The sequence below is a fragment of the Anguilla rostrata genome, chromosome 9, assembly GCF_018555375.3.
Source record: "Anguilla rostrata isolate EN2019 chromosome 9, ASM1855537v3, whole genome shotgun sequence".
NCBI lineage: Eukaryota > Metazoa > Chordata > Actinopteri > Anguilliformes > Anguillidae > Anguilla > Anguilla rostrata.
Window position 1 is genome coordinate 43,409,398 of NC_057941.1, and position 21,953 is coordinate 43,431,350.

Sequence of the window (21,953 nt, forward strand, 5' to 3'; positions counted from 1 at the left end):
CAGGACAGGATCGGGCTGCGCTGAGCGTACCTAGCCTAGCTTCGGTATCCACGCCACGGGACATTCTCACAATAGCTCACTCGGTCGCAGCAGAGTCAGACTCGCGCCGTTTTTTAACCCACTGAGCAGGGGTCGATAGGTGAGGTCTGACGAACATCGCCGTCGAGGGCGACCGATGCGCCCCATCGATCATGCGTCGTTTGTGAAGGTGAAACGCGAGAGGGGGGGGCGGGGGGGGTCGGCGCGAGGGGAACGTTTTCACAATGACGATGGGCTCATTGTGCGCCTCTTTTCAAAGGAGAAATGACTAAGCACAGGTGTAACTCTCGGTTTCCAACGACATTGCACTCTGTACACCTGCGGTCTGCTCCCCTCTTGTAAAATTTTTTTTGCGTGGACCACATTGGGTTATTAATATTATTAAAACGGCGCGTGAATGGTGAGCATTGTTGGGCTGAATGGCCTGTTCTGTCATTGTGTGTTTTGTTAATAATAATAATAATAATAATAATAATAATAATAATATTATTATTATCACTTCTACTACTACTACAGCTACTACTACTACTGCTACTACTTTTTAAAAAATTCTTGTTTTTTGGAAAGAGGAAATTCCTTAAGGAAGATGTTGTGAGTAGCGCTGGCTGTGAGGAGGGCCTTGACGTGGGCGGTCTGACAGAGATAAGACGTCCCCGGGCTTCACACTTCCGCGCCTCTCTCACGCTGAGATAAAGGCGGCAGTGTTCAGAGAACCGTTTTAACAGGACCCGGGAAAAAAAAAAAAAAGAAAAGGCTTGCCGCTTCTTCCCTCAGTCAGCCGTGAGCTCAGAGAGTCCGCTCGGAGATTTATCTTCCTCTCTGCGTCGCCGGGCCGGATTCCCCGCACGCGGAGAAGCTGAAGTGACTTTGTACGCCGTTGGCGTAGTGTTGATGTCGTATGGGGCACATGCTCAGGAGTAAGACCGATTGTCTGGCGTCGAGGTTGCGGTTCAAACCGACACCTAGACACCTAACCCCTAACCCCTAACCCCTAACTGCTCTGGCGAATGAGAGGCATCAATTGTAAAGCGCTTTGGATAAAAGCGCTATATAAATGCAGTCCATTTACCATTTACCATGCTCGGATGTCGTTATGAGGCATTTCCGTTGGGCGCGCTGGCTCGTTCGTTAAAAGCGTTTGTTGATGTCGGGGATGGATTTGAGGGGGTCTTTTTTTTTCTTTCTTCGTCCGCAGGGCCCCCACATCGCGTCGGTCACTCTGGCCGCGTACGAGTGCGGCTCGGTGAACTTCCCGGAGCCCCCCTACCCCGACCAGATCGTCTGCCCCCAGGAGGAAGGGGCGGAGGGCGCCGTCTCTCTCTGGACCATCATGTCCAAAGTTCGTCTGGAGGCCTGTATGTGGGTGAGTCCCGCCCCGCCCCGCCCCCCTCTTCCATCCCTCTCGGGCGGCCGACTGTCCCATTTCCGCCTGGACGTCCTGTGTTCCGCCAAAATGGCTTGTCCATTGGAGATTCCCTTTGTCCTCTACATAGAGCTTTGGTGAATAATTTACAGAATTTGGGTTGCTATATGGTCACTGTGCACCACCAATGTAATTAATGTACTAAACCCCCAGCATTAACCAGTCAACCCCACACACATCTCCTTCATTAGCATCAGTGTGGGGCTCAGTTAACATGCCTTTGATTGCCTCCTGCTTCCACACTTCCTCTGATTAACCCCCAGACCTTACCTATGGTTTCCTCATACTACCACCTCTGCAAGGCTACCTGCCTGTTTTTGGCTGGACTGCAACAGCGGGGCCAGCCCTAAAAACGCGAATGCCTGTGACTGACGGACTGAGTGAGTGACTGAGTGAGTGATGAAGTTACGCCATTGGTCGGCCGAGTTATGAAGTCGCACCATTGGCCGGCCGGATCACGCGTGTTAGCTCCAGCCATATACTAGATTTTTAACCTGGTCTTGTTTATTATTTAATGAGCTTCAGTTTTTGCAGCTGAGAAAGTCGCACCGCCATGTATGATTGGCTTGAGTTGCTGGCCAGTGGAGTGTCCTGTGGCATAAGATTTTTGTAGCTTTGGGTCCGCCTGCTTTTCGGATGCGGGGGACAGTAAATGGAGGTTTCATAGGCCTTAGCAGCAAAACAAGCCTGGAGTACTTTTGTGCTTTCTTTTTTTAAATATATTTATTTGATTTCAGTGGAGGTGTCAAAATTGTATCTGTTCATCATTTCTAGGTATTTACACATGTATTCACAAATTATGAATACCCAGGAACAAAACTGTGATCCATCGAATCACAATGAGAAGCGTTTCGCGCCCAGTATTGCCCGGTTCCTACTGTCATCTCAAATTACTTTTTGTATTTGCATATGAGGTAGCTGTGCAGTCTGTCTTCCTCTAACCGTGGAAGTGAGAAGTAGATCTTTATCCCCATTTCACTCATCTGTGAACACAGTGAACACACCACTTGACTTTGAAGAATTCTAGAAGGTTCCCGCATAAGGGGGGAGGGGTGGGGGGGGGGGGCAGTGCTGTCTTTGCAAGCTGGATTTGGGAAAGGGGTGGGAGTGCCCTCATTACACCGCAGTGCAGGCGGATCCATGAGGGACACTGGCCGACGCTCCTGGGACCACATTTAGCTGTGCTCTCCTAACTGGGCGCCAACCCAATGCCACCCCCCTCCCCCCCCCACCCACACTCCCTTCCACCCTACCTGTGTGCAAACAGAATTTGCCGCCTCTGTCTCTACCTGAAAGCCTTTGTCTCGGAACCTTCTAGTGTAAACCTACATTGAGAACCAAAAAAGAATCTGAGAACAAATGGCAGAGCTTTTGTTAGCCTCTGTGTGTACAGCGCTGCTAGCCTCTCTGCAGTGCACTTTGTCACCAGCGATAAGTTATTACATTAATATTACATTTATTGCACCTTTCTCCCTGTAGTAATTAAATGCAGGAATTAGGTTGTTTTGTTTTTTTTTCGTTTATTCGTCCGTCTGTTTTCTGTCCCCGGCGGTAAAACCGAGTTTTGGCGAGTGTGCCCGGGTAAGGCAGCAAAATTGGGAGGCAAAGACGGGCCGAGTCGAGGCCCGATTCCCAGGCCAGGGGGGGGGGGAGTCGATGACAGACGATCTCCCGCCCCTGACTCCCGGGAGTGGGGCGGGGCCCGGGGGGGGGGCGGGGCTTAACCCACGCAGTTGGCAACGCGACGCGGCAGCCCACGCAAATATTTGGCGCACCTTGCCGGTACAAGGTCCGGGCTGGTCCCCGAGATGCCAAAATTAAAGCCCGCCACGGACCCACCTGCAGGGGTGGCCTGTCCCCTGGGATAGAGTGTGGCCCCTAAAACAGCTGGAGGTGGGGCGCGGTGGGTGTGAGGGTCTGTTTCGTGAGGAAGGGGCGGGCGGGGGTTTTACGGCTGTGGCACAGGATGGCGAATCCCCGCGCACCTGCTCTCTGTGTGCGTTTGCTCTGTTCTGAGGCCGCCGCTGGCAGCACTTCAGTTGGGAGGGCTGCGGTGAGCTGCGCCCCCATCTGCGGCTCTCCGAGGGCGTCAATGCGCCCCTGCAGGCACAAGTGGTCTGTTCCAGAACAAGGGGCAGGTGGTGGAGTTTGAATTCCCCCCCCCCAACCAACCCCTCCAAAAACAGCTACTGAATGGAACAGCTGCCCGGGCAATAAAGGCCTCAACTGCTCTGCGAGCAAATTGGCAGGTTTCGCCCGCGCGCCGAGCGCTGACAGGGCAGTGGAAGTCCGGATTAGCCGCCGCCGCCACCGCCGCCGCCGCTACGCCACGCCCACAAACGCACACTCGCGTTCCCCGAGCCTTAAAAAAACAACATCGCCGCCGCGGCCGGCTGCTAAACAGCCGATTTCCGTTTTGTGTTCGTTTGCAGCGCTCGACAAACAAATAACCGCCGAATCCGCGGGCGTGTGACAGAAGTTCCGTTCCGGTAGCTTCCGGCGTTTTCCGGCTGCGGCTGGCTGGACTTCCCGCTCAGCTGAGCCGGCGTTCCGAGCCCCTGGAACCAGGAGGGGGGGGGGGGGCAGAAAGACTTTTTACTAATTTCCCCCGCTTGTTTTGCGGTCGTCTCCAGATCATTTCTGCATTAGGCCCTGATCTTGCTGATCAACCCCGCTGTAGTCTGGCCTGCTTCCTCTCTGCTTTGAAGTGCTGGAGTGCTGGGGGTGAAAAAGAGAGGGGGGGAGGGTGGGGGGGGGGATGCGGTATTTGTTAGAAACAGTTGCATTTCAGTCATGGAAAATACACTTTTTGCAAGTGGAGTGCTCCTCAGACAGACTGCACCCTTCATTTTGATGGAACTCACGGAGGGCCTTTTTTTGTTCTTCTGCAGGAAATGTAAAAACGCTGTCGGTTTGTTTACCCGTTTCTGCACGTGAGTTACGGCTTCGCCTTTTAATAGGATTCCGGCGTTAAGGGCTCTCCGGCGCAGAGCCCGAGCGGAACCCGAACGTCCGCGAAGACTTCCAGTGACGCGCCGGGCGCGGACGTCCTCATCTAATCGCGCTGTCGACGGCGGCCTTCGTCTTCCAAAGTATTTTTTTTTTTTTACTGAAACTGCGCCCGTTTCTAAAAGGTTTTATACGCCCGTTAGCTCGGTACGCCCCTGTAGGTTAACGAGGTGCCAGAGGCCGTAGCCGCTAGCCGCGGTTTGGCGCTGGCGCTGGCCGTGTGAGGGGTTGAGGCGAGGGTGCCGCGGTGTGGGTTTTAGGGCGGGGGGGTTTAGGGCTGCGGGTGTGAGGTTTGTTTTGGGGAGCGCGTGCGTGTGCGTGTGCGCGTGCGTGCCGGGCCGGCTCTCACCGGGCCCGCCGCCTGTGTGTTTTTGGCAGGGGGCCGGCACCGCCATCGGGGAGCTCCCGCCCTACTTCATGGCCCGGGCCGCCCGGCTCTCGGGCGTCGAGCCCGACGACGAAGAGTACGAGGAGTTTGAGGAGAGGCTGGAGCAGGCAGAGAACGCCCAGGTGAGAGGCATCCATTTCTCTCTCTACCTCTCTCTCTCTCTCTCATTCTTCCTCTCTCTCACACACTTTCTCTCATTTTATCCCTCTCTCTCTCATTCTTCCCCTCTCTCTTTCTCTCATTCTTCCCCCCTCTCTCTCTCTCATTCTTCCTCTCTTTGTCTCATTCTCTCTCTTTCCCTCTCTCTCTCTCATTCTTCCTCTCTTTATGTCTCATTCTCTCTCTTTCCCTCTCTCTCTCTCTCTCATTCTTCCTCTTTATGTCTCATTCTCTCTCTTTCCCTCTCTCTCTCTCACTCTCGTTCTTCCCCTCTCTCTCTCTCTTTCACACGCACACACTCTCTCTCATTCTCTCTCTTTCCCTCTCTCTCACTCTCATTCTTCCTCTCCCTCTCTCTTTCACACGCACACACTCTCTCTCGTTCTCCTCTCTCCCTCTCTCTTTCACACGCACACTCTCTCTCTCTCTCATTCTCTCTCTCCCTCTCCGCTCGCGTCCGTCAGCACTTTCTCTGGTCTCCCTCAGACCTCCCCGCCCTCTTTTCGCAACTCCGTTTCCCGTTGCTCCTCCTCTTTGCGTAACCCCCCGGGTGTGGATGTGCGTTTGTCACATCCGGCTGCCTCCTGAAGCGGTCTCACGTCCAGGATGCGTCCGCGGAAGAGAAGGACACCGCGCGACGCGCCGGGGGGAGGCGCCTCGGGCTCGGCCCCGGGCCTCCTTGTCACATGACACATGAGGAAGCAACAAAAGGAGCTCAGCTCGGTGGTCACTAATTAAAAAAATTCCAGAAGACATTACCTGGGTGAATGGTCTGTAGTTACCTTTCGGGGCCATTTCAGAGACAAATGTATGCTTGTTTTTACCTTTTATTTTAAGCATTTCAAACTTGAAGTGTCTTGCATTTTTTTTTTCCAAATGAGTAAATTCTTCGCTCAGATAACATTTCTGTTCCAAATCTAGGCAAATATTTTAAATATGCTGTAAATATTTATTTATATTTTTTGCCATTCAAAAACAACTCTGTCTTAATTTTACACTGTCTTACAGTGCATAAAGCTGAAGGATTTATTCAGCTCTGATTGTCATTAAGGAGACGTTGACGTGATCAAAAAGCAACATTGAATTCTTGCGATCTTAAGTAGTTTAAACACAACTGGCACCTCTGAAATGGAACTCTAGCATCTCTTAGCAACCCGAGTCACCCAGCGGTGGGCACGCTGGCGAGGCCGAAATGGCACAACGTGGTGCAGTCCCGTGCGTGCGGCGTCCGCGGGGCCGGCTGTTTTCACCAGTCCCTCGTCTGTGAGCGTGTGGCGGTGCTCCCTGCTGCGCAGACGCACCTGCAGCGCGCGGCTAACGCCACGGCCGCGCGGAAAGACTGGCGCCCGTCGCCGCGGCGACTCCGAAACAGGTCGCCCGTCCGAACGTCTGGGCTGTGACATCGCCGGGCCCGACGGTGGGGAGGGGGGGGGGTCGTGTCGGAGAGAGCCCCACCGGGACGGCTAACCGTCCGGACCGCGGAGGGGTCCGCTCCACGCCGGTGCCGATCGCCTTCCTCCGCTCCCTTGTCCATGCATTTCTCTCAGAACCCTAATTAGTCCAAAGTACACCCCTCCCCTCTCTCTGAACCCCCCCTCCCCTCCCCCACCGATCTTCCGAAAGGGAACGTGTGGTGATGTGATGTTCCGGAACACTATTCCCGGCTGCGTTCTGTCAGCGGAGCCTCAGTGCCGCCCGCGCTGCCGTCCGCTCTTCCTCCTCCCGTCCGTACGGCGGGAGCCCGTCTCCTCTTCCTCCTCCCGTCTGCACGCTCGCCGGACGGCTGGACGCCCGTCTCCTCTTCCTCCTCCTCCTCCTCCCGCTGAGAGCCTCCCATCTGTACGGCCGGCGGACGGCATCTGGCAGCAGGTCTGTCTCACTGCAGCGGAGCTACAGCTTTGAAGAGCTTTTTTTACGCCATGTAAAAAAAAAACATGGAGTGTACGCGTGTGTGTGTGTGTATGTATGTAGTGTTTGTGTATGTAGTGTGCGTGTGTGTGCGTGTTTGTGTGTGTATATGTAATGTGTGTGTGTGTTTGTTTGTGTGTGTTTATATGTAATGTGTGCGTGTGTGTTTGTGTGTGTATGTAGTGTGTGTGTGTGTGTGTGTGTGTTTGTGTGTGTTTATGTAGTGTGTTTGTGTGTGTTTATGTAGTGTGTGTGTGTGTATGTAGTGTGTGTGTGTGCGTGTGTGTATATGTAGTGTGTGTGTGTGTTTGTGTGTGTTTATGTAGTGTGTGTTTGTGCGTGTGTATATATGTAGTGTGTGTGTGTGTTTGTGTGTATATATGTAGTGTGTGTGTGTGTTTGTGTGTGTATATGTAGTGTGTGTGTGTGCGTGTGTATATATGTAGTGTGTGCGTGCATGCGTGTGCGCTCTCGGTGGAAGGTTGCAGCCTCTCTCTCCGTCTAGCAGGATGCGACGCCGCTGCCGGAGCTGCCGGTCGCGCCGCTAACGCTACCGGCGCCGCGCAGGATGCTCGCCGTCCGCTCCCGCGTAAACCGGAACACCTGTGACAGTCTGTCTCAGGGTCCCGCCGACGAGAGTCACCGCCTCACACCGCTACGGAAGATTCTTTCCCTTCTTTTAAGAGCCTGGCATCTCGCGGATTTACAGTCATTCTTTCCCTGTAAAATAAGGTTTTACGTTTTTTTTTTAATCGGGCGACGCGGGGAACGCAGGTGACAGCCGGAGCCGAAGCCGGCGGCCGCCTGGAGGCGAGGGCCGGCGCGTGCGCCCGGCTCGCGCCGGGGTCAGGGAGTTCGCCGCGCTCACCGTGCCCGCGGGCTTTTCCGGAAGCACGCGGCGCCAGGAACGGCCGCGCGGTCGCCGTGGAGACGCGGGGTCCGAGGAAGTCCGGGGTAATCTTTTTGGGATCGTGCGCATGGTGCCACCGAGAAAGGCGAGTGGAACGGGGACGGGAAAGGAGGATCTGTGACCACAGCCGTGTTTTTTTTCCCTGTGTATCTGTTCAGGAATGTAAATGACAAGTATTTTCTTTTTTGGGATGATTAAATAATGATGCAATATGGGACACGCTTCCCACAAATTATGGGGCCCGGAAGAAAAAAAAAAACTGCTCCAGATCTAGAAACAAGCTTCATGACGAGCCGGCCAACAACAACTTGTGATATATAAAATTTTTCTTTTTTTTTTTTCATTTTTTTCAGTTTGTTTCTCGTGTACTTTATTACACCTGAGACTGGGTCTGTTTTTGTCGAATGAAACCTGTTTGCTGGGAGGAAAACGTTGAAAACCGTCCGGCGTGGAAGGGGTTAACAGTCTGTGAATTCTCGAATGCCAACTCCCAGGATCGTTTCTCCTGTAACCCGAACGAGAGCCATCTGCTCTGGGCGTGTGCCTGTGAGAGCTGTCCTACTCCACTGAACCCTCGCTGGGCTGTGGTTTGCCTGCGCCGGTCACATGACTTCTCTGAAAGCTCCCTCCCCCTCCTCCACTTTATTTCCAGTAAACTGTTTGAAAAGGGGGGTGAGTCAGACTAAAACCAGCTTCCCTTTAACCGCAGCTTGTTAAAGAATTTGTCAACGTGGACTCTTGAGGGGTTTTTCCTCCGCCCCCCCCCCCCCCCACACCCCTCCTTCAATAGATTTGAATTTTCTGCAACGGTCCACAGTTGAGATTGCGTCAGGAGCTCCACTTCCTGCTCCGCGCGGGCCCAGCCTACGAGGAGTTAACGCTGTGAACTTCGGCGCTAGCGAGCGCTGCCGAGCGCGTAGCGCGTAGCGCGTAGCGCGTCTTCTGTGTGAAAGAGTTTCATTCAGAAAACGGGCGCATGGGTGTGGGCTTCGCCGTGTGCGTATACGTCCTCCGTTAGCTGACATTAACTCCCCCTGTTCCACTCCCCTCCTCTTTTCGGGTTTCACCTTTTACCTGGATTCCTGTTCAGCGTGATGTCGCACATAAAGAAGAGGGAAACATCAAATTAATATTATTATTATCATTTTTATTGTTATTATTGTTGTTATAATTATTGTAATTACAATTATTATTGTAGTTCTTATTGTTATAATTATAATTATTGTTATAATTATTGTTCTTGTTATTGTTGTTGAATTTTCATAATGGTGAATATGACTATACAAAAATTGTCATATTACAGCTTCACGAGTCGCTACCTCATTGATGTGCATTTGCTTTATTCTCGTGGGAGAGAACATAATACATGTGAACAATGAACATTGTCTGTTTGTGTGCCAGTATCTGTCATCATCACGTCAAGGAAAAAAAAAAAAACTGTTGGATATTCAACATGTTCTTTTGTCCAGTAATTCCAAAGCATTCAATAAAAATGTCTAAACTCCTATGTGGCCGGTTGCCAGCTTGTTGGGCTGAGTTACTGCTTGAGTCACGGGTCCTTGAGCGGTGTCTGTCTCCGGTCCGGAACAGGACGGTAACGAGGAGACGCGTGGCCGAGTCCGCAGGGGCGACTCACTCTACCCGCCATTTCGGCTCGAATTCCGCCACGGCACCTTCTCCGCCGCGGTCCCTTCTCCGTTACCCTCTGCTTTCAATCTGTCAGAGTAAAGCAGATAATATGAAAGGGGTGTGTGTGTGTGTGTGTGTTTGTGTGTGTGCACTGTCTTAACACGCACAAAAAAAAACAGGATGGTAAGTTGACCACTGTGGACCCAATAAACACAGTCTGGGTTCCCTTTGGCGAGTGGCCCCTTTTCTCCAGAACTAAATGTAAGTCATGTGATCGGAGAGGAACAAGGGTTGGCGGCGGGGACAGAAGCGCTGAGTTGCGCTAATCGAAGCTAACGCCGATGACTGGGGCCCCCTTTGGGTTTAATGACACTGCACCCCTTGTCAGGATCTCCTAAATTTAATTGCTCCTGAGCCCATGCCCCTAGGACAGCGCTTGGTGCCAGCATGGTGATTTTCCATGAGTGAGGGGGTGGATGGCAACGGTGTCTTGGGATTTGTAAACTGTCACCGTGTTGTGTGATTAGCCTTCTGGTCCAAAAAGACACAAAGAGGGGAATGTTGGAAATCTGGTGAATTAATCACCAGGTCATATTTCATACTGTACGTGCTAAAACAGCATTTCTGGCCACCGCAGCAGTTTTTGTTCAATTCACCAAACCGAGTACAGGAAGGAACCCCACCCCTTTTCATAATTTTGTGTGTGAAAAAAAAGGGTTTTATTTGAGGCGTTAATATAAGGTGCATTATTCATGTCATCAAGCTCACCTCTCCCCCCCCCCCCCCCCCCATCTCACTCCCACCCTGAACGGGGTGTGTTTCTTTTTCAGTCTTTTTGGTTCTTTGTCTTTGCCCCCCCCCCCCCCCCCCGCCCAACACCCCCTCCCCAGCAGCGAATGATCATTGTCCAAAGCCGTAAACCACGCACATTCCACCCCACCGCGAGCCGAGAGGCCATTGTTGCCCCGGCTCGAAAAAAAAAGAGTGGGCAGGAATCGAAAAAAACGTCTCCACCTAAATTAAAAGCGTCCTGATTGGCTCTCCTCGAACGGCAGAAATTTAAATCTGAGCCAATGAGGCTCCTTTCAGTTAAGCCCTTCACGCCTCTCAAATTTCCCCTCGGCTGAGTGTACCAAAAATACCATCTGCACAAGAGCTGTTTGTTGTCCATATTAGGTCTGAACGTGCCTTTAAACCTGCACCCAAGTTACAATTACCGATTGTGTGTGTGAAATTAGTGAAAAAAAAATCGACGATGTAAACCATTAATTCCTCTGTTTGTTCTGTATCTCCTCATTACAAACACATCTAATCTGAGCTCAGTGTTTTGTAATTTAGGGCAAAGCTTTGCTTTGATTTCTTTGTTTGATCTTTGAACAGTAGCCGTTTTATGAGCATCCTGCAGCGTAACTGTTTACTGAACTAGGCAATGCCTGCGCTACGTGTAGATTATCCCCTCATTAATATTTTCCCCCACTGTCTATGTATATGTATCTGGTTTCCTGTAGTTAAATTATTATTATTACTTTTTTTTTTTTTTTGGGGGGGGGGGGGGGGACACATTATAAACAGGCATTTTAAAATGCAAATTAAATAGTAGGGTTAATTCTTGAAAGTGTAGCACATTAAAACATAAAAGACTATTATTAGTAACAATGTTTTAGTTCTTCAAGTAGGCTACTGTAATTCATTGTATATTGTTTCAAACAAATTGAATAGTTGGAGCAGATAAATTGCATATCAGCACAGTTTGCACAATAAATTGTCCTGTTAAAGATCGTTTCCTGCTTTGAATGTAGATTATATTTAATGTCAAGGAAAAAAAGACAGGAAAGGAGTTTGTAAAATATGTCCGATTATTTTTTTGGTCTTAAAATTCTTGCATATGCTACTGTAAGGCAAAACTTTATAATTAATTTCCTTTTAAAATCCACTGGAAAGGTATTAATTGTGTTTATTTTTTTAAATTTCTAGATCAACTCAGTTTGTCCTAATTTCTGTTCTGTATATAATGACTATATAATGTTTTGCTTGAAATCATTTCTTACCTTTAAGTCTCAGCTTCTCCATAGACCAAAGTCTGTTCCATATATGGCTTAATATTCCATTTTCTATTTTTTCTCTCCTAAAGTTACAACCAACGAGTGTGAAAACAGTGAAATGTGGGGGGAAAAACCACAACTTTCTAATTGAATCCAATTGCATTTATTTTCCTTTCACTAAAAGCTTTATAAATCTCTGCCTCAATCACGTCCTTCATCTTAATTTTCAGCATGTTCAGCTAAGTATGAATCACACAGTTTTATTTTTATATAAACAGTTTTCTGTATAATTAAACAACCGTTTAAAGAGACATTTTCCTAATGCGCCCACAGTGATTCCTGTTATTTTTGAGTATGTTGTCAATTCACAGAAAAGCTTCTAGACCAGACAGATTCTTGCCAAAAATATTTTGAAATGGCATTAAAAAAAAAACAGCTTTTAACCCTCCTCTTCCCAGCAAAGGTATTTCAGGGAAAATTCCATGTCCTTCTTTAACCCAAAAAAGAGCCTCTTTGTTGAGCTGATAGGACAAAATAAAGGGAATCTCTGAGGCTTCTGAGTCATTGAAATGGTCTCTGTCTGAGTTCCCGTCAAATGTGCTTCATTTCCCTCAGTAAATGGATTTAAAAACTCCTGTGGGTAAGTGAATGGAAGGGCTGGTTATTAATTTATGAAAAATTACAAAAACGAAATGTTTGTTGATTAAAGAGACCGTCTGGATGAGTGGCGTGGTATGTAATTTTCCCTCTCGAATACCAGACAGGTTATGTTATGGGGAAGGAATTCTGTGGAAAATGTCAGTTGAACCAGAACTTGAGTGCATTTTTGCAAAGTGGTTATTTGGAGGGAAAAAATGTCTTCATGCTTGAATAATTAAGTTGCTATACCACTGTGTCTCCCTGCCATATGTGGGGTGTAATTTGGAAAAGTAAGGGTTAATACATTTTTGTCTCACCTTTGTCTGACCAGTTTCGTCCAGACGGAAATTGGTTTGTGTCTCATTGCCTGGAAGCACTTCTGCCTCCAATAGAAAAAAATAATTTCACATTATCTTATGATCTAGATATTTATTGATGTGATTTTCCTAATTAAACAACAAAAATATAATTCAATATGTTAATAATTTGTTAGCTTGATTTCTTTAAATATTATCTTTGACTGAGGAATGGTGTCTTTGTCCACACCTTTCTCAAACAGTGCTCGTTTAGTCTGTGATGGAATTTACTGAGCCAAGAAAACCAGACTCCAGCAGACACCAGTCTACTGCCGTTCTGTCAATCCCTGTTATACTGGGCAACGCTCCCTAAAACCTGTCTGTGCTTCCTCGGGGAAAACTTCCGTGCAAAAGCATAGTTTCATAATCCACTTGTAAAATTGGCTTGTTTCTAAGTTCTTTCCCCCCCCTTCTTTTATTTTTAAAATTTTCCAGTAGTGGACCAATGTCATTTTAAATAAATTTTCTTGCTCATCACATGTTGGAGAACATGTTTAATGTTTTGTGGAATACATGTAGTTAATGCTGAATTGTGTTATATTTCCTGATGTAATTCTTTGCATTTCTCTCAATTGTAGACAAATTCGGACGTATGTCTCTTATTAGTTTGTTAGAATAAACATATTAAATCAGTTCATTTTTATATTTGTGAGTACATAACTGTATCTGTAGTCACTAAGAAGAAGCTCCTGCTCTTAGTCATTGCTTTTAAAACGTTGGCAAACATTTTCCAAATTCCTTTTATAAATGGAAATATCGGAACAGTACAAACTTGAAAAGCCTCAATACTGTCAAAAATAATATTTGTCTTCAGTATTTTTATGTTAGCGCACCAAAGAATTTGTGCATATATGTTGGATTTTTAGACATGTAATTTAACATGATTTGTGGAAAATGGTTGAATCATTCAACAGAATTATCCTTTGCGCACTCATATTTAATAGTTTGGGTTTAAAATGCTCTGTTCGGTGTGTTTATTCACTGATGTTGACACATTTGTTCCTTAGATCGTATTTAATTACAAGAAGTTTCCTCACACCCTGTGTCTGGCTCACGGTTTAGCACAGCATTGATGAAACTTCTTTAAATCATATTTAATAAAAAAAATCTCTACCACTGCTCCACTGACATTTTCAGAAAGTATTAAAAAAACTGGCCATTTTGTTACCTCGCTTTACTATTTATCAACGAAATAAAATGCGGGTAAAGGTATTTCAAATTACTCTGGGGATTGAACATTTTATATATTAAAATATCTTTGAAGAAAATGTTTCATACCGTTTGGCCAAGGGATATTTTGATAAGATGAAGAAAAGGTTAACATTGTTTTGTGTTAAGCACTATAAATATGTTTTTAAGTTGTATGTTTTAAGATCGTAACTCATCATTTAAAAAGTAGGTTTCTGGGGGCTGAGGGCTTACCAGTCAAAAGAATGGAATTTGTTTTGAACCTAAAAGTTGCACAATATGAAGTTTTGATTATGCTTATCTTGCAACAGTGTTTTTAAAAATAATTAAACGGATTACAGTTATTCAGCAATAAGATATTTTTTACTCTTGATTTTTTACAAAGTGTGGGGTTAATTGAAATGACAGTTTCCATTGTCAATATGCTTGTTTTTTAAGTTACAGTGTACTGATATTTCAATCACCATTTGTCATTAACAATTAAAAGCAACAATCCTTTTTACTTCAAACGAACTTGCCAAACTGAGTTTGAGCTTGCATTAACTTCTCAAAGTTAAGGACAAATCTAGATTAAATGCAGTCCTTTGTACGGTCATTTTATATTCTTTGGGATTTTGCTGGATGAATAAGTAAAAAACAAAATATTGTATTTTAAAATGTACATTTTTGGCCTCTTTTCCTTAATTTATATTGTACGAAACATCTATTCCTTCCTCATGGCTGTTGTTTTTCCCCTTTCCAGGACTTTACCACCAGAGCAAAACTGGCTGTCCAAAAGATGGTACAGAAAGTGGGATTTTTTGGAATTCTCACATGTGCCTCGGTAAGTCTATTCTAGTATTTAAAACAGTGTAAATCCACTGATGATGCGTATGGATACTTGTTAAAATTATAAATGTATTTGATGCAGTCCTCTGCGAAATGTTGCATTATTTTGTCTGGCTTGTTTTTGTGTCATAAAATCATAGCAATCAGAACTTTTATTACCAGCTGAAAACCACAAAGTTACAATTCATAATGATGCCTTACAAATAAAAAATTAATGCTAAATTATTAATTATAGTGAGCATTGACACTTTTTGACACAAATTGCAAAAACTTGTTACAGTTAGAACAACGGCCTCAGACCTGAATTCAGTGTCGAATGAAAGTGTATTTTCTGTTTTATGTAATTTTATTTGTATCATTTCCTGACTATATTGTATTTTAATGAATTTAACTAATGAAATGATACTAATGAATCAACCCCCCCCCCCCCACCCACACACACACACTCACATTGTGATACTATTTAATTTTTAATCATAGCGGTCAATCTTGATGTACACACTTGTTTTTCAGATTCCAAACCCGCTGTTTGATCTGGCTGGTATAACATGTGGCCATTTTCTGGTGCCTTTTTGGACTTTTTTTGGGGCGACACTTATTGGAAAAGCCGTTGTCAAAATGCATGTCCAGGTAAGAAACTGTTCATAGTAGAATGAACTTTTAATTTTACGTTTTGTAGATTTATGGGGACCTTGTCTAAGCTTTTAGAAGGTGTTAGGAAAGCGAAGCTTGTGCCTGGGTGCCTACAGTTTTTAGTTGGTGTAGTACAGCTGATGTAACCCTGTCTACTCAAGAGAACTGTGGCCATGCAAGATTTAAAAAATCAAATTGGAAAACGTTTTTAAAAAAATTATTTTTGGTATTACTGCTTTTGTATTATTGCAAAAACTTATTAAGAACTTTTAAGGCAGTTTCACAATATGAAACATTCATTAATGAAAGCCTTTACTCCTCCATCACTTCAAAGGAGCCATTTTGTGTAGTTGAGTTACAGTTTAGGTCATCCATTTTGTGAAAGCTGCAGCTGAACAGGCACAGCTCACTTGGAAAGTGTTTCTGATGCAGGTTGTGCGCTTTGGGAACTGCACTCAAAGATACGTAGTGTTGTATTAAAAAGTTCCTACATACAGTATACAGTCAGCTCTTGTGCTGTGAGTTGTTACACTCAATGGCTTTTACATTTGATATGAACCAACAGATGTTTTATATCATTCCCTATAGTAGTTGTTTGCTTGAAAGGTGAAAAAGAATTTAAAGCTGTGATAATGCTAGTTATCACTATCTCTGCAGGAAATTGTGGCATTGTCTTTATGTCTGTTAATTCTGGCCATATAGAGAAAATAACTGTATGGTTAATCTGGAATGTTCACGTAGGTGAGTCATAGGCCAGTCATAATGTACCAGTTTGCCCTGTATTTAAACTTGTGGTAATTGATATAATGGTGGAGCGACGGTATGGTTCCGCATATATAGCTTTGGTATGGTGGTATGTGAAGCACAGGAGAAGATGAGCAGTGTCCTATATATGTGTGCGGTGACATCATCAGGGGACCAGGGTGGCTGTAATGCTCAACATTCTGAGAATGTATCAAAAGTTGTCCGGAGTTTCAACGGCATGTAGGCCCCAGTGGGGGATACAGGTGTGTCAAAACCTGAGCGGGCTACATGGACACACACACACACACACACACACACACAAAGACACGCGCACACGCGCGCACACGCACACACACACACACACACACACACACACACACGTACGCATACACAAAGACACGCGCACACACACACACACACACACACACACACACTAACACACACACCGCATACACACAGACACACACACACACACACACACACACACGTACGCATACACAAAGACGCGCACACACACACACGCACACAGTTTGAAACCCTCTGTATTACATTTGTGTAATGTAGTCTCTGATGTTTCATTAAACTGGTGCACATTTGCTAAACAAATCAGTTTTGCTTGAAAATCCGTAACAGTCAATCTGTTCGTGAATGAAAATTATTTGGAAGTACAAGCAGAAAGCATGCACAAGCATTACACTGGCGCAAACAGTAAAGACACCTTTTGTTAAACGATGTCCCACTTTCATTGGGATAGGTGTCTTTGAACCATTCTGAATGAACTCAGTATGTGGGTCTTTGTTTAATTTCCCTGAGAATTACTGTTGGCTTTCTTTTCTGGGTGTTGATGCCTTGTCCACATGCGCGGTACAGGATACTGTGTGAGCGACATTCCGATAGGTGATTCATTTGCTTTGCATAACCCCCTGCACCGGGCGCTTTGCATGGCCTGGAATATGAGCTTCATCCTGTGTCATTGTCTTCAAGCGAACTCTGTAAATTCATTAAAACGTAGTCATCTTTAACATTGATCTCTGCTGTACTAAATGTAAATGTGCATGTAGGCCTGCCCCTTTTCAATGAGTTGTCAAGCCTGCCAATAAGGAAGAAGTTTGATTGTCATTTTTAAGGACAAGCTTCACTGGGAGAGGCGGAAGAAATGACAAATCAGGAACGTTTCGTAGAGGTGGCTGTTGCTCGTGCATGTAAAGTAGTTACCTGTGATCTTTATCTGCCCGGGAACAATGAGTCAAAAAAAAAAACCAATCACGGTCCAGGTTCCCCCTCTCTGGCTTGTTCTGCTCGGAAGATGCGCGCTCGCATTTTACTTCTCCGCCCTCTCAATTGTGTACCATCACCCTCGCGGTGTTTGTCAGAGCTGCCTTTGCACTGTGTTCTGCCACTGCTAGTGCGATTAACTCAACGAAGTATGACTAAAGCTCATTCGTTTTTTTTTTTGTTTGTACATTTTAGGCTGATTGGGTTATTGGGTGACTCATTAATCTTTAGCTGTTTAACACAAAAAGGAATGACCAGAAGATTTCTCTTGCCTTGTGAAGTTACTCTGTGAAGTGTCTTTGTGAAAGTTCTCTGTGAAAAGCCCTATGCAAGTAAAATTGAACTGAATTGAATTGAAAATATCTAATTTAGCTGTAGGTTTTCATTCCGGGCACTTCCTTGATCACAGTGGAAACACCAGGGTGAAAGCTCGTTCAGTAATTAATATCCAATACGCCTACAGTGTTGAGTTCCTCAGCAAGGCCGTACGATGTTCTTTTGTTTTACACGTGTCTAATGGGGCAGACTCAATCAAGCGTTGTCCTGGTGGAGTTCAGACCTGCAGTTTGGAGATGATATCCAGAAGCATTTGAGAAATTGTTGTTCATGTTCAGCCTAAACTTCTATGGTCAACCTGCAGTTTGGAGATGATATCCAGAAGCAGTTGAGAAATTGTTGTTCATGTTCAGCCTAAACTTCTATGGTCAACCGACTGCTTTCGGTTAGAAATAGAAATGTGTCTTGTTAACGTGGGGACCGCTGTGATAGCAGATTATCTCTTTCTGCTACCCCTCCCTTTGTTTGCTTTGTGGAGAAGGTGGGACTCTGTCGCTTCCATAAATACGGACTGAGGGTTATTAGACCTGAGGTTTGGCCTAAAAACGAGAGGATGAATGTGTCCTTATTTCTGAGCTGAGCTGTTTGCCCCGAGCGGCTCCTGAGATGGCTGCTCCTGAGATGGCTGCTGCCGTCAGGGCAGAAGGGAAATGAGAGACGGGTGTGTGGCTCCACAGTCGCTCAGATGAAACGTGTAGTCACCTCCGGACTCTATTGTCCAGCCTGGGGCTCTGACTAATCAAGTTCCAGTCAAAGCACAGGACGGTGTCTCCAGACCGGTTTTGCCCAGGCAGTGCCTCTCGTGCCTTCGGCTGCCCTGTGATGTCATCTGTTCTCCAGTCTTCACCATCCTCTCCCTCACCTCCTCTGCTGCCTTTGAAACCTTTCCTCCCTCACCCTCCCCAGAATGAACTAATTTCCTGACCCGAATGCCTGGCAGACTTTGTGTCAGGGAGCGCAGACCTCTTTTTCATTGCTAATGACTGATGACTGTCTCATTGCTGTTGTAATGTCCGCCTTTCAGTCTCCTAAGTGTGGGATCTCTGGGGGGGGGGGGGGCATTAACAACCAGGCCTCCGTGAATGTGATGTCTCATACCCCCCGTTCCCCTTTGACTGACCATTTTTCCCTCTCTCTCCCCCCTCCACGACCCCCCCCCCCACCTTTCCACAGAAATTGTTTGTTATCATAACGTTCAGCAAGCACATAGTGGAGCAGATGGTGTCCCTGATTGGGTGAGTAATTTACCTACTGAGTAATATGGGTCTGTGAAGAGGCGGTGGGCGGCGTGGGGCCTGAGCATGAAAGGGTTAATGGGAAATGATGAGGTGGAAAGAGGGCTTCAGACAGGCACAGAACTCTCCCTTTTTTGGTATTGCCTCGACACAGGGCGGGAAAACCGCTCTCAGGCAAGCCTGGCCGACCTGTTCATGTTTTGGTGAGAATACTGCTAAAATGTGTGCTTCCTTTAATGGACGACGCTACAGATATTGCTACACGCTAACCAGATGGTCAGCTAGATGTTCTTAACATTGGCAGTTACGTCTCCCTTCCGTCGATGCTGAAATATACCAATTTGATGCACCTTCTGAAAATTGCTATGTTCTCAGTGGAAACTCTCTTTTTCAGTTTGAATCACTGGAAACTCTGTCACGAAGCAGAGCCTCCTGTACTTAGGAAAAATTTAAATCAGAGGCAACGAAAGAGTCGACCCCCTGGTTAGTCTGTGCTAATATTTGTGATGATGCATACTTGGCTCTTTATTGTATGATTGTTTTGAAGATGCTGCTTACGGTAGGGTGCTATATGCTGTCTTTGTTCTCTGTATTTTGGGATGAATGACTGTATAGGACCGGTGCTGTGCTTTGAGGCCTCAAACCTCTGGTGTGGTTCTCTTTCTGGTTTTTTGTCTGTTACCTCTTGATTTTCTGGGTCACAGTCTGCATCGCAGAGCTGACAGCGTACACCCAGCAGTCACCGAGGCGTTAGCTGCGTGCTGCTGCGCTCTCTGCGCGCTGGCTAGGTGTTGGGCTAGTTCGCTTGGTCCTGGCTTTTCAGTGGGAGTCTGAGAACCTCAGAAGCCTCGGCCCGTTGATAGCGGAAAGCCGCCAACGCGGTTTTTTTTCGCGGAGGTGACGCGTGGACCTACCGCAGGTACGCCCCGGGCGGTCACTGCCCTTGCGGCCCGCGGCTTCGCTCGTCCTGTGTGGAGATGCTTCCGCCGCCGCATGAGGTCTGTGTGTTAGGCAGCAGTGCGGTGGAGCTGTAGTAGAGCGTCGGTTCTCAATCGCATCCTGAGGGTTGACCTTTTGGCAGACAGCGATGCCCTTCAGCACCTGCTGCTGGGACTGTCCCAGATCACATGACGTGTCTGTGAACTTTGATTCGCTGTGATGCTGAAATCTCATGCTCTGATTGCATCATCTCACAGCCAATGTGACCTTTTTTTTTTTTTTTGGAAGGAACTAAACAGTGATTACTCTTTGTAGTTTTCTGTAGTATCAGTTCTTTGTTTTTAAAGTGCCACGCAACCTAACCACAGGAACTTTGATATACAATTATCAGTTAAATTGCAAATCAGATTGAAGCTTGAAATACCTTTGTGTTTTTTAATTTGTAAAAAAAAAAAAAAAAAAACCCCGAAAGCACCGAGGGAAATAACCGTTTTGTAAATGTGTAAATATTTTGCCTAGGTTGTATTTCAGAACAAGCATTCGTGCTTTCTAAAGAACATGATGTGACTACAGATGGAAATGGCGTGGGGTCTTGCAACACATCAGTTTCTTTTGGCATATCGGATGTCTCTTTTATTTAATCCATCAAGAGACCTATAAATGTTTAAAACAGCGCGCTGTTGTAGTTTATGAGAGCTTTCAGGGAACATACTGTTATGCCTAAAAATGGTCTTTTTTTTAAAGTGTCGCTCATAAGATATTATGACGGGGGCAGACCCTGAGAGGGAAACTGGGGGCTGCTGGAGCCGCGGAGCCGTTTGGGGCTCGGCTCCTGGCTCATTGATGAGTTTCCGTTTTCATCAGAAAACCTGTCATTTTGGTCCTGAGAAATTCCCCCTTTCAAAATGTCATAACCGTCAGTCCGGAGGCCCTTCCACCATGAAAGTTGAGGGGTTTTCACCTTTACCGACGCGCTGGAGGTTCGACCCAAATCGAATAGGAGGATATGATGCGCGCCGTAGCACACATTAACCCTTTAATTTCCAGTATGAAGTTTTGGGGTTTTTTTTCCCCTCATTGGGGTTTTTTTTTCTCTTGGGTGGAGGTGTGAGGTGTTTTGGACTGAATCATTTTGGAATGAATTTCCCTCACAGTACACTGCATATGTGTCGGTGGCATTAAACAGTTCAAACATTCTTATTTTGGCTCATTTGAACTTTTTAGCTTTTGGTGACCCGTATTTACTAAATCATTAATTATTTATTTTCATAATTAAACATTTTGGACTATAACCTATTGAGGTCAGTCCAATCTCTGAAGGATTTGTTGTTGTTAAAACTCAACGTATTGCATTATCAATTCAGCACATCCGTTAATTAAACCATTTTTATTGTGGGATAATCTGTTGTTACTCTTTAAAGTTGTTTTTACAAAATGGGCGCTTTTAAAATGTGCCCCTAAAAAGTAAGACCTTTTACTGTATTTGTAGCAGTAATCTATAAAGTAAATATATATGGTATGGAAGACTTGACCTCTAATCTGACCTGAATGTTTTAATTTTTTATTTTTGTTTATTTTGGTCTGAGAAAGTTTCCATCATCAGTAGGCCAAAACAGATAATTAACTGACCAGTCTTTCAATACATATTTGTCTTTTTACAGTTCTCTTTCAGAAGAGCCTTTTTATTTGCAGACACCTTTTACCGAGCTTGTGTTGAGAATATGTATGTTCCATGCTGAGTTTTTATAATTGCATTGCTTCTCAATAATTATCTCATTCTTTAGTTTTCAGGACTGAGGTCATTTAAATATCTTTTTTAATCAGATATGCCCACCCGAAATTGAAAACCCTTTATGCTAAAAGGGGTGTCAAATACTCTGAAGCGGAAAAAAAAAACATCTTATGGCACTGCTGTAAATGTCATCAGGATTACTACAAGAACAAGTCAACAAGAGAATTTCCCATATCAAGAGAGGAAACAGGGTGTGTGTTTTTTAAAAAGATTTTTCCCATTTTGTGCAATTTTTCCATTCCCTGATTCAATTTCCCCATAATAGGACAGTTAACTCTTTGCAACTCCGATAGTTGTGACCTATAGCACATTTTCAGTGATTGGGTGTTATTGAAATACACCCACTAGGGTTCGGAGATATTTTTAATGTGGTTCCCCTCTGGGCAAGTGATGTCCAGCAACGCTGTACAGACGAGCAGATTAAGCCGAAACAGGTTCGTCGTTTTTGGCTCTCCTGTCAACATCCAGCGGACATCCACGT

At 45.8% G+C, this 21,953-nt stretch overlaps 1 protein-coding gene and 1 long non-coding RNA gene across 2 annotated transcripts in view; both read left to right on the forward strand.

Moving 5' to 3' along the window:
• Positions 1 to 21,953, forward strand: part of LOC135263860 (vacuole membrane protein 1-like) — a 67,859-nt gene that overhangs the window by 23,529 nt on the left and 22,377 nt on the right. The window contains exons 6-10 of the mRNA XM_064352315.1: positions 1,235 to 1,402; positions 4,850 to 4,981; positions 14,433 to 14,513; positions 15,032 to 15,148; positions 18,680 to 18,741. Coding sequence (XP_064208385.1) covers positions 1,235 to 1,402; positions 4,850 to 4,981; positions 14,433 to 14,513; positions 15,032 to 15,148; positions 18,680 to 18,741 — 560 coding nt within the window. The remainder of the gene's footprint in view (positions 1 to 1,234; positions 1,403 to 4,849; positions 4,982 to 14,432; positions 14,514 to 15,031; positions 15,149 to 18,679; positions 18,742 to 21,953) is intronic.
• LOC135263861 (uncharacterized) lies at positions 5,610 to 8,171 on the forward strand. The gene is made up of 2 exons (XR_010332554.1): positions 5,610 to 6,887; positions 7,435 to 8,171. It is a non-coding gene; the product is annotated as an uncharacterized LOC135263861 (long non-coding RNA).